Below are 12,025 nucleotides of genomic sequence, written 5' to 3'. Positions count from 1 at the left end.
ATAAGGGAACAGAACAGCTCAAATGACTTACGAGATAGGAGAAGAGGGTAAAACAGGGAATATGGGGAAAGACAATTAACATCAGAAGCTTTCTGAAAAAATATTATTTGAAAAACTACTACTGCAGAAGATTCCTAAAATATAAACATATGTACATGATTTTCTTAACACACCTGTATTCCAGGCTTTAATTACACAAGAAATCAGAAAGAAACAATGACCTATCATCTAAAATATAATACAAAATAAAAAGGAAATACCTAGCTCACAAGAATCTGAGAAGCTATAATAAAAGGAGATGAAAAACTTCATGGCATTTTGAGGAAGAAAAAAATCTCTATGAGAAACTTTTTTCATACAACTTCTTTAGAGCAACTTTGACATCCTTATTCCTCAGGCTGTATATCAGGGGGTTCAGCATGGGTACAATAATGGTATAAAACACAGAGGACACTTTCCCTTGGTCCATGGAGCTGACTGATGATGGCTGCAGGTACATGAATGTAGCTGACCCAAAGAAGACAGCAACAGCTGATATGTGTGAGCTGCAGGTGCTGAAGGCTTTGGACCTGCCCTCAGTGGATTTAATCCGGAGGATGCTGGCAATGATGAAGATATAAGAGCTCAGAATACTTAGTGTTGGGAAAAGAATATTAAAAGCACTAAAGCATAGAACTACTAATTCATTGATAGCAGTGCTGGAACAAGAAAGCTCCAATAATGGGAAAAGATCACAGAAGTAGTGATTTATTACATCAGCCTTACAGAAATGCACTCTTAGCATGCAGACTGTGTGAGCTGTGGCCCCCATCAAACCCATACTATACACCCCAAATATCATCCCAGAACAGACTTGATAGGACATCATAGCATTGTATAGCAAGGGGTTACAGATGGCAACATAACGGTCATATGCCATTGCAGCCAACATGTGACACTCCGCTATAACAAACACCAGAAAGAAATAGAGCTGAGCCATGCATTCAGGGTAGGAGATGGTGTTCTTCACTGTCACAAGGTTCACTAGCATTTTGGGAGTAATGACAGTGGAATGGCAGAGGTCAATGAAGGACAGACTGCTGAGGAAGAAGTACATGGGGGTGTGCAGATTGGAGCTGAGGAGGATCAGGATGATCATGCCCAGGTTCCCCACCATCGTTACTGCGTAGACTCCGAGGAAGAGGAAGAAGAGAGGCAGCTGAAGTTCTGCTGTGTTTGTTAACCCAGCAAGGATGAATTCAGTCACTGTGGAGTGGTTTCCTGTTAACATTTTCTCTGAGAATTTCTGTAGGAAAGGAAGAAAGAGTTATGACTGGCGTCTGCTATACTATCATATACTGAAGTGTAAAACCAAATTCAAGCAGGTTCAGTCATGCATCTTGATGGCTACTCCTATATCTTATCAGTGAAGACTGTAGAGGTCCAAAAAAGCAATACTTGGATATAGATTAAATATAAAATATATCTATTCTTACTCATGAACTACACTAGGGGAATTCATTAGTATCCATTCTATGAACAGCCAAAGAGAGAGCTTGTAGTTTTAATGAAGTTTTGTAAGAACTTTTCAGGCCTAATTTGTAATTCTCCCAGAGAAAATGTTTCTCTATGTTACAATCATAGTAACACACACACACACACACACATGCACACACACACGCACACACAAACATGCACACCTGCACAGACAAATATAATCAATTATATATTTAATGTTAATGGCTGAAAGATTTTCCACAAGTAGTGAACAACATACTTGTATACTGTGCATACTTATTTTTCATTGTATGATAAAGAAAGTCATCTTAATTTAACAGTAAGGAATAAAACAACCTTTATATATAAATGAATTGATCATGTTATATGCAAAATTTTAAGAATTCTAAAAAAGGAATTATCAGAGTTAATTCAAGGTAATCAAGACTGTGGAACCTAAGATCAATGGTAAAACTATGCAACCATAAAAATCCATCTGCAATGTCATGAAAAATAATAAAACACAGAAGTAAATTAAATTAAATAAATAAAAATTATTTCACTTTCAAGTATAAGCATAGTTTAACAAATAACGCTTTATGTAAAATGGAAGGACATATAAAAACATCTCGTGTTTACTTATCAAAAGATTCAACATTGTGAAAAAACAGTGTTTTCTGAACTGATATACAAGTGCAGCTTCATTCTTGTCAAAATTTCAGTTTTGTTCTGGCATGTAATGATCATAAAATCACTACAAACAAATAAGGGACATGGAATTATCAGAAGAAACTTGAATAGGACAAATAAAGTTGAAGGACTTTTTTTTGAGACAGGGTCTGGCAATGTAAGCCTTGCTGGTCTGTAACTTACTATGCAGATCAGGTTAGCATCACAGCTTAAGAGATCCAGCTGCCTCTGCCTCTGGGATAAAGTGGCATGTCACCACACCTGCTCATAATCAGAGGATTTGAGCTTTCTCATTATAAAACTTACTGTGGGGTTGAAGACCACATAGCTTAGTCTTACAATTAAGCTTAGTTGTTTAGGAGTTAAGATGTTTTAGGTCTAGATAGGTGTGTTAAATTGATAGAGATGAGATATGATAGATATTGATTTTCATTTAGAACTTTAGACTCACCAAGATAGGAAAGATGTTTTCTGCAAGGTTGCCAAATACAATTAGCCAAAATTAGCCATAAATGTAACATTTATATAATTCCTGATTGTTTTGTGGTTCTTTTTGCTGTATGTAGTTTTTAAATGTATGTGTAATAATACAAATGGATATGCTAATAAAATAAAATAAAATCTTTAGGAAAACAAAAAAATAAATAAAATTTACTGTTTCAGAACTGGCAAAATATAGATGCACAGATAAATAAAAGGAAATTGTCTAGCTAGAAACAGTATATGCATTAATAATTAATTTTAAATATTTCAAAATAATTCAGTATAGAAAGAATTTTTGTCAAGTTAACAAGCAGTTTAAAGCATATGAAAACATTAATATGCAACTATTTCTCTCATCATATTCCAAACATAGTGAAAAATGGGTCCTATACTAAATGTAAGAACTCAAACTAACAACATTGGATAAAAATACATGGCTAGTTCTTTATTACCATGGAACTGCAGATAGTTTCTTGGATAAAGATGCCAGAACCACAAACTATGATAGAAAAAAATTAAACTAGATGAAAACTGAAAAAAAAATGTTTTAAAAGTCTCCATCACATACAAGAAGAACATTATAATAGGCAGATTTGGGCCCAGGGGTCCCACTCAAACTATGGCACCAGCCAAGGACAATACAAGCCGTAAACTTCAAACCCCTACCCAGATCTGGTCAATGGACAGAACATTCTCCACAGTTGAGTGGAGAGTGGAGTCTGACTTTCACACGTACTCTGGTGCCCCATATTTGACTGCTTCCCCTAGAGTGGGAGACCTGGTGTCACTCAGAGGAAGGATAGCAGGTTACCAAGAAGAGACTTGATCCCTATGAGCATATAAAGGGTGAGGAAATCCCCCTCAGTCACAGTCATAGGGGAGGGGAGTAAGGGGAAAATGGGAGGGAGGGAGGAATGGGAGGATACAAGGGATGGGATAACCATTGAGATGTAATAAGAATAAATTAATAAAATAAAATAAAAAAATAAAAGTCTCCATCTACAATTTGAGACGACAGCACCCAAATTGGAGAATATATTTTAAAATACTGTCTCTTAGGAAAAACTATTAGTAGACACAATTCTCTTATGTATTAATGATAAATAATCTAATTAGAAATGACCAGGGTTGTGTATTGACTTTTTTATTGGAGAAAAACAAATTATCAGCATGCATCAAAAACTTGTGAATTATTGTTAAGTATTAACCTACTCAGTGAAAATGAGTATGAAATTCAGTTTCATACTCAATGAAAAACTAGGGAGTGAAAGTCAAGAATGAGGTCTCAAAAAGAAATATAAATGGCCAAGAAATATTTATTTGTTAATCCCTCTTCACTGTCAGGTAAATGCACATTAAATCTGCTCTGAGATTTCATTTTACCTCAGTGACAATGGCTGAAATTGAAACACAAAGAAATCAATAAAGAAAAAGGTCAAACAAATGCTGACTCATATGTGGGAAAAGGGAAACACTTATTCCCTATGCTTGGAGTGCAACCTCTATGGAAATCATGGTAGAGATTCCTTAAAAAGCTTTACAATGGTTGGGCAGTGGTTGGTGGTATATTCCTTTAACCTCAGCACTTGGGATGCTGAGGTAGATGAATTTCTAAGTTTGAGTGAATTGCAGGACAGCGAGGACTACACAGAGAAACCTTGTCTCAAACAAAACAAAACAAAACAAAACAATAAAAAAATCAAACACAAAACAAAACAAACAAACAAAAAACCTAAACAATGTGTTCGGTTTGGTTTTGGTGGTGGATACATTCCTAAATTGAGTGTGAATTTTCACAGCTTCCATTTTGAATGTCAGTTCTAAGTTAAAAAAGTTTATTGAGTCATACAGACTTTGAATCTGGTTAATTTTGGTGTTTGATATTTTTATTTTCAAGTTTTCTTTATAATAAATTTTTTAAAAGGTAAAACTTCATCTCCCACATGATCTAAGTATATGCAATCTTGAGGCATATTCCCAAATGACTATATTATATGACAGAAACATTTGCTCATCTCTCTTCATTGCTGTTCTATTCCCAACCACCAATAAAAACACAGGTAGTATAAAGAGGATATAGGGAATAATGGAGTCAGAAGGATTAGGTGGGTAAGGAACTGGAGGGCAAAACAGAGGAGGGAATATGAAGAGGAGTGAAGAACAGTAAAGACTTCTGAAAAAGTCACATAGAAATGTACTACTGCAGAAGCCTCATAAAATTTACACGTACACACAAGTGAGAGTTATTTTAAGTGGAGTTACCACATAATTGATGAGGCACTATGCCTCCTAGATACCATGGACCATCAGATAAAATGATCAATGCTAGGAACAGGTTAAATGTTTTGGAGTTGTTGACCACTTGGGTGTTTTAGACCCTTAAACTTTACAGGCTATTTTCATTGCTCTTGGTTACCCTCCAGAACTTGATGGTAAGACTCTATACTGAAAACACTACATATCTGAGTCATAGAACATGGCAAAAACCTAGCAAGTACTGGCCTGGAACATTTGCTCCTACTGGCTGGCTTTCATGGTGCTAGAAAGTTCTATGGGCATTTCTTCAGGGGTAGAGTCATCTTCAATATTGCTCAGCTGTGAACCCTGTGAGGTACAATAATGACTGGCCTGACAAGATGTGTTCACTGGGGCAATAGTGGCACAAATGCTGTGAGAGTAATCTATCGAATTTAAGGACTGCTTTGCAAAACAGAAATCATGACTGACACCAATGTAAGGGTCAAGAATCTATGGCCAGACAGGTCATAGTCTCTCAGGGATAACCTACTAATTTTGTTATGTTGAACAGACTTAGAATTAAACTGACTTCTAATGACATCTTTATACCCATGTATTCATCTTTTAACCTCATTAGACGGGTCTCTGTTTTCACAGGAGATGGCAACTTAGACTGAACAATATGCAGAGAATAAGAGACTGTAACTTCCCTTATATAAATGGGACATCTATATAATATCCTTCCTTCAAAGGCTCAAGGGCTATTGCAGAAATGGGATCAAAAAGACTATATTAGTCAGAGGTCGTGGATGAGCACAGTGAAACAGCTTTCTATATGCAATATGGTAGTGCACAAGTGAACTCATAGTGGTTGTGACAGCATGCACTGGGCCTGTACATAATCAAGCTAGATAGGATAAGTATGAAGGAAGGAGGTAGTATGGAACTCTCACTCTTAGTTGAGGAGCTGTTGACTATTGACTGCTACTGGTGAAAGGAAAGTCAGTTATTTTAAAGTGCTTCAGCCTCTGAGAGACTGCCCATATGTGTGCAGATGGTCCTAAATCCAGGAACATAATGGTAACAGTAGGGAAATTCAAAAGCTTTTAAAAAGGAACACATAGTCGTCCATGAAAAGATACATAAAAGTAACAACATTATTACTGAATGACTACATTATATTTAGGAATATGTAAGTGTAACATATACTTTATGCATATAATCACAATTAAAATAGAGGCTATGAATTTAAAGAGAGTAGGAAGGACTGTGAGAGGCTTAGTATGCAAGAAAGAGAAGGAAGAAACGTTATGATTATAGTATAATTTTTTTAAAAAACAAAAATGTAATACAACCAAGACAAGACAAGAGATGTAGCTCAGTGGTAGAGTATTTGCATATTGTATACAACACCCTATACTTAATCCAACATTATAAATGAATAAATTAAAAAATTAAATAACATAAAATAAACAAAGAGTTGATGAACAAACTGTAGAGCACTGAACATAGGGCACAGTTCTCACATTCACTGGTTTTTCCTCTCTCTACTCACCTCCCACTCTTATCCCTGAAAAGACTTGAACAAGTCACTTTTTCCTGGGCTTCCGGATTCTCCATGAAAAGCACTAGATGTTGGATCCTAAATGGTCAAACTCATATCCCACCCATGGATCTTCGGCAGAATAGCTCTATGAGTAGACCTGGAAGTCAGTGTTTTGGGTTCTGGGTGTTGTTGGGTGGTTTAAGTTTTCTAGGTGATCTTGAGAAGCCAGCCCGTGCCAGAAATGCAGCCCTATGTCTGCAACACTAACCTTTCCAGGCATAACAGGCATTAGTTTCACATTTAGTCTTTCTTTCTCATTTGGAAACATTATTTAATAAATCAAAATTTGAGTCACCTGAAGAAAAAAAAAAAAAAAAGAAAGAAAGAATGTGGGATCACACTGCCTCGCTGGTGGGGTCAGAAAATAATAAACTTTTCAGAAAACAATTTGGTAACTCTCTTTAGCTGGTCATCTCCTACAGAGGAAAATTGCCCTGTTATGGGCCAGTTAGTTATTTTATTAGAAAAGGTTAATAAAATCTAGGAGATGAGATGAATAACTCAAAATAAAACCAAACTTGCTGAAACAATATTAGATAACTTACCAAGATAGGAAAGATGTTTTCTTCAAGGTTGTCAAATACAAATAGCCAAAACACTAAGAATGCAACATTTAAATAATTCCTAATTGTGTCATGGTTCTTTTTAATATAGGTAGTTTATTGAAGATATATGTAATAATATATATGTATATGTAAAAATTTTAAAACGTATTTTAAAAATAATAAAATAAAATAGAAAAAAGATGGATAATTTGAAAGTTAGCTATTATGTTTGGTTTATTTTAACCCATCCAGTCATTTTGCTACAGTCAAAGACTCTGAAACTTGTATAGATGTGGATGAGTCCTGCACAGTTAATATGTTGTGAATTTTATCTCTTAGGAAAATTGGTCAAGATGCAAGATCCTTAAATGACAGTATTACTGCAATACACTAATGGTGTTAGAAAAATAAAGTAGTTATCATACATGTGTATCTGAAATTCAGAGTCCTCTGTGTACTCTAACTTACATGTTCTTTGTTCTTTATTTTCTAATATATCATTCCGCAAGGAGGTGGTGCCCATATGATGCAGCCTTTGACCTTGGATATCTTAGCCTTCAGGTACTTCAGTAAATCTCCGATCAGCTACTACCTGATCTAGAGTATTTATTTATGGATGTATAATTCAATCAAGGACACACATCCTTCCACATTTTTGAGTCTTATCACTGGCAAAATGTTTATTTTGTCTATCTCTTGTCTCTCACAAAGCTACAAGGTTACCTCAGGAGACTGGTCTGATCATAATAGCTCTGTTATCACTTGCTTAATGATTGTGACTTAGCATTTGTTGGGTTTTGACCTACTCCAAGTGACCAACTTCTCCTGAACTCTTGAGTCTTACACATTCTCTAATGTTCTACTGCTTCCCATGCTTTGTTACCACCACCAGTGTGGTGGTGCCCATTCGCCCTTGTTGGAAAATCCAAATAACATCCCCTGTGTGACAACTGTCTTAACACTCTTTGGATTCATCTTTGGAGATGTATAGAGCAAAACTAAACTACAAAATGGTGTAGTGGGGTAATATTAGTTCATTAGCAGTATTGCTGAAATGTAATCAAAATACAGTGATTTGTATGTATTTGATCAAATAAAGTTTGACCAGTTTGAACACACAGAAAAATCAGTTATGCTGCAAACATAATCAGGGTAATCAGTACACCTTTTACTAATCAAAAATTTCTTTTATCACATTGTGATTCTTGATTTGTTGTTTTATCAAGATTATTAATATAAGATGTACCCGGTCTTGGGCATATAATTACATATTGTTTCCTGTGGGTATTATACTATTTTGAACATATTGTAATCTAACTCATTCAAACATGTATAGTAAAGAATTATAAACACTGAATATATCCACCCTGTCTCTTGCAGACCCTTCCTCTGGTAATCGTTGCTGCATTCCCTGCTTCAGTGGGTCAGAGTTACTTTATATTAGTAGAGTCATTCAGCATTTTTCTTTTAATTTCTGGATTATTTCACTTAGCATAGTATCTTCCAGATTTATTCATGTTTTTGGAAGTGGAAATAGTGATATGCATTAACGCAAAAATTTTCATGTACAAGCATATGGATTCACAACATCCTAAAATAAAATAGTAATTCAAAATGATTTATTAGAAGGAATTGTGTTTCCAAAATGAAGGGAGTGATAGGAACCTATTATGAAGAACACCTGATGAACTGTGTTTAGTTTCAGAGTATACTCTATGATAAGTTTATAAATTATAATTATCCACTATAATTGAAGAATAATTTAAAGTAGTTTATACTTACTATGCATGTATCAAGTAAAAGAAATGAAGAATGTGTTTATCATGTTTTCTTAAGAAAAGTTCTGTAGGCTTTTACATACATTTTGTGTTAACTTCAAATTCTCTCATCACTGAAAATACCTGTAAGAAGTACTAGCTCCAGAACATGAGAGTTATTTTTAGCTGTCGTTATGAAACTCCTGGCATGTCTTGAGAACAGGGTTCATGAACATCCTCCAACATTCTGGGCATGAAAAGGTACCAACTAAAACACAAGGAACTCAGATACTCACCTTCTCTCTACTTGGAAACCAGGTGAAATTTAGAACAAAGGATTCCCTCAGTGAAATGGTGCTTCAGGTGGTTGGTGCTCAAAGTAGAAAATAAAACCCTTTGGCTTTTCTTTACTTGTGGGATCACAATGCAAAGCTCATAATCTGAGCAGCTCATATAAGCACTGCAAATGCATTGCTTCGGTTCTCCTCAAGGCTTCCTAAGGCCTAAGAGCACAAGAGTGATGTTACTTTTTTAAAAGCATTTTAAAATATAAGAGCTGTCATAGATATATGTAGAAGGAAGCCCCTTCTAGACTTTCTTTCCTTAGGAGTGAGCTACTAGATAAGAGCAATTACAGTTTCCTCTATTATGAGTTGTATGTTACTCTGACCTCTTGGGAGCAATTCTCTATGCTTTGAAATTGTAGCAATGATTAACCTAAGGGCTAGAGACTGAGCCCCAGAAGACATTATTGTAAAGTTCTTAAATTAATTAATTAATTTACTTTACATCCTGGCCATAGCTCATCCCTCCTCACCTCTCAGACTCCCCCTTCCTCCCCTTGCCCTATTTCTCAGAAAAGGGGAGCCCCACTTGCAATTCACTCTAGCTTATCAAGTTGAATCAGGACTGATCTTGTTCTCTTTCCCTGTTTTCTGGCAAGACACTCCCACCAGGGGGAAGTGATCAAAAAGCTGAAAAGAAAGTCCATGTCAGAGAAAGCCCTCAATTCTTCCCTTACTAGAGGACCCACATGAATCCTGAGCTGCTTATTGGCTACGTCTTTGTAAAGGACCTAGGTCCAGTTCATGCATGGTCCTTGGGTGATGCTTTATTCTCAGCAAGCCCCTCTGGGACCTGATTAGTTTGCTGTGTTGATCTTCTTGTGGAGCTCCTTTCTCCTCCGGGTCCTTTTTTTCTTCCCCCTACTTTTGCACAACACTCCCTACACATAACCCAAAGTTTGGCTGTGAGTCTCAGCACCTGGTTTAAAGTGCTCCTGGGTGTAGCACCACCGAGGACAACTATATTAGGGTCAAGTCTGCAATCATAGCAGAGTATCATTAATAGTGTCAGTGGTTGCCTCTTTTCCATGGGGTGGGTCTTGGGGTGGGCCAGGCATTGGTTGGACATTTCCTCAATCTGTGCTCTATCTGGTCTATCTTTATCCCTGCATATCTTGTAGGCAGGGTGAGTTTTGGCTTGATGGTTTTGTGGGTGGAGTGTGTGTTCCTCTACCTCTCCTAGGAGACTTGTCTAGTTAGATGGTATCCCCTTTAGTTTCTATGTCCCCTGCTACTAATAGTCTCTGCCCGAGTCCCCATCCTGTCCTCTCAGGAGCCTATTTTGACTTAGACCTGGAGCTTATCACAGAGATGCTCCCACCACACTTCCTCTTTTCTATGCAGACCTTCGGTTCTCCTCTTCCCATCTCCCTCTTCCCTCATTCCATTCCCCCAGCTTTCCTGTACCCTTATTTCTCTTTGTGCACCCTCTCCTACCTTGTTCTTTCTCTTCATCTACTACCTCTGTCTATTCTATTTCCCGTTCTGGGTGAGATTTAAGCATGGCCCACTGGGTCCTCTTTGTTACTCATCTTCTTTGGCTTTGTGTATTGTAGTATGTTTATCTTTTACCTTATGACTAAGATTCACTTAAAGTGAGTACATACCAAGTGTATCTTTCAGAGTCTGGGTTACTACACTCAGGACAATCTTTTCTAGTTCCATCCAGTTGCCTGAAATTTTCATGATTTCTTTGTTCAACATACTTTATCATCAGGGAAATGCAAATCAAAATGATGTTGAGATTTCATCTTACACATGTCAGAATGACCAAGATCGATAACTCAAGCGACAGCACATGCTGCTGAGGATGCTGAGGAAGGGGAACACTTCTCCATTGCTGGTAGGAGTGCAAACTTTTACAACCACTTTGGAAATCAATATGGTGCTTTCTCAGAAAATTGGGTATAGTGCTACATCAGGACCCAGATATCCCATCATAGGCATATATCGAAAAGATGTTTCATCGTACCACAAGGACATCTGCTCAACTATGTTCATAGATGCTTTATTCATAATAGCTAGAAACTGGAAACAACCTCGATGTCTTTCAGTTGAAGAGTGGAGAAAGGAACTGTGGTAAATTTACACAATGGGATACTATCCAGGTATTAAAAACAAGGAAACCATGAAATTTGCAGGCAAATGATGGATCTAGAAAAGATCATCCTGAGTGAGGTAACCCAGACTGAGAAAGACAAACATGTACTCACTTATAAGTGGATTTTAGCCATAAAGTACAAGATAACTATGCTACAATCCACAGACCCAAAGAAGCTAAGAAGTAGTATGGTCAGGCAGGGGGCCCTAGAATCAAAGTGGACATCTAGTGGGGATGGAGGGAATGGAGGGAAGAATTGGTGTGGAGGAGGGGTGCAGGGGCATTGGAGGAGGGATCAAATATGGAGGCAGAGGGAGAAAATATGGGAGGGAGAACTGGAATTGGGGGTAGAATCTTTGGGATGAGCTAGAAACCTAGGACAATGGAGGCTCCTGGGAATCTGTAAAGGTGACCCTGGCTGAAACTCCCAGCAATGGAGAATATTGAGCCTGAAATGGTCATCTCCTGTGGCCAGAATAGACCTCCAATGAAGGAACCGGGACACCAGATCAGCCACAAAACCTTCAACACACTATTTCTCCTACCAACAAGATGTACAAGGGTAAAGATGGAGCAGAGATTGAAAGAATGGCCAACCAATGACTGGCCAGCCTGAGACCTGTGTCAGAGAGATAACCCACCCCTGAAACTATTAATGATATTCTGCTGTACTTCCTTAATGGTGCCAGGCATGGCTTGCCTCTGCAAGGCTTCACCCAACAACTAATGGAAACCGATATGGAAACCCACAGCCAAGAATTGGACAGAGCTTGGGGAATTCTCTG

General features: G+C 37.3%; 1 protein-coding gene across 1 annotated transcript in view; it reads right to left on the bottom strand.

Annotated features, from left to right (window-relative positions):
• Nucleotides 1–337: 337 nt before the first annotated feature.
• Nucleotides 338–12,025, bottom strand: part of LOC311598305 (olfactory receptor 8G50-like) — a gene marked incomplete at both ends in the record, with an annotated part of 29,382 nt that continues 17,694 nt past the window's right edge. The window contains one exon of the mRNA XM_084783339.1: nucleotides 338–942. Coding sequence (XP_084639465.1) covers nucleotides 338–942 — 605 coding nt within the window. The remainder of the gene's footprint in view (nucleotides 943–12,025) is intronic.

The sequence above is a fragment of the Acomys minous genome, assembly GCF_964271855.1.
Source record: "Acomys minous genome assembly, chromosome: 5".
Classification (NCBI taxonomy): Eukaryota; Metazoa; Chordata; class Mammalia; order Rodentia; family Muridae; genus Acomys; species Acomys minous.
This window is presented reverse-complemented; position numbering and strand designations above follow the sequence as displayed.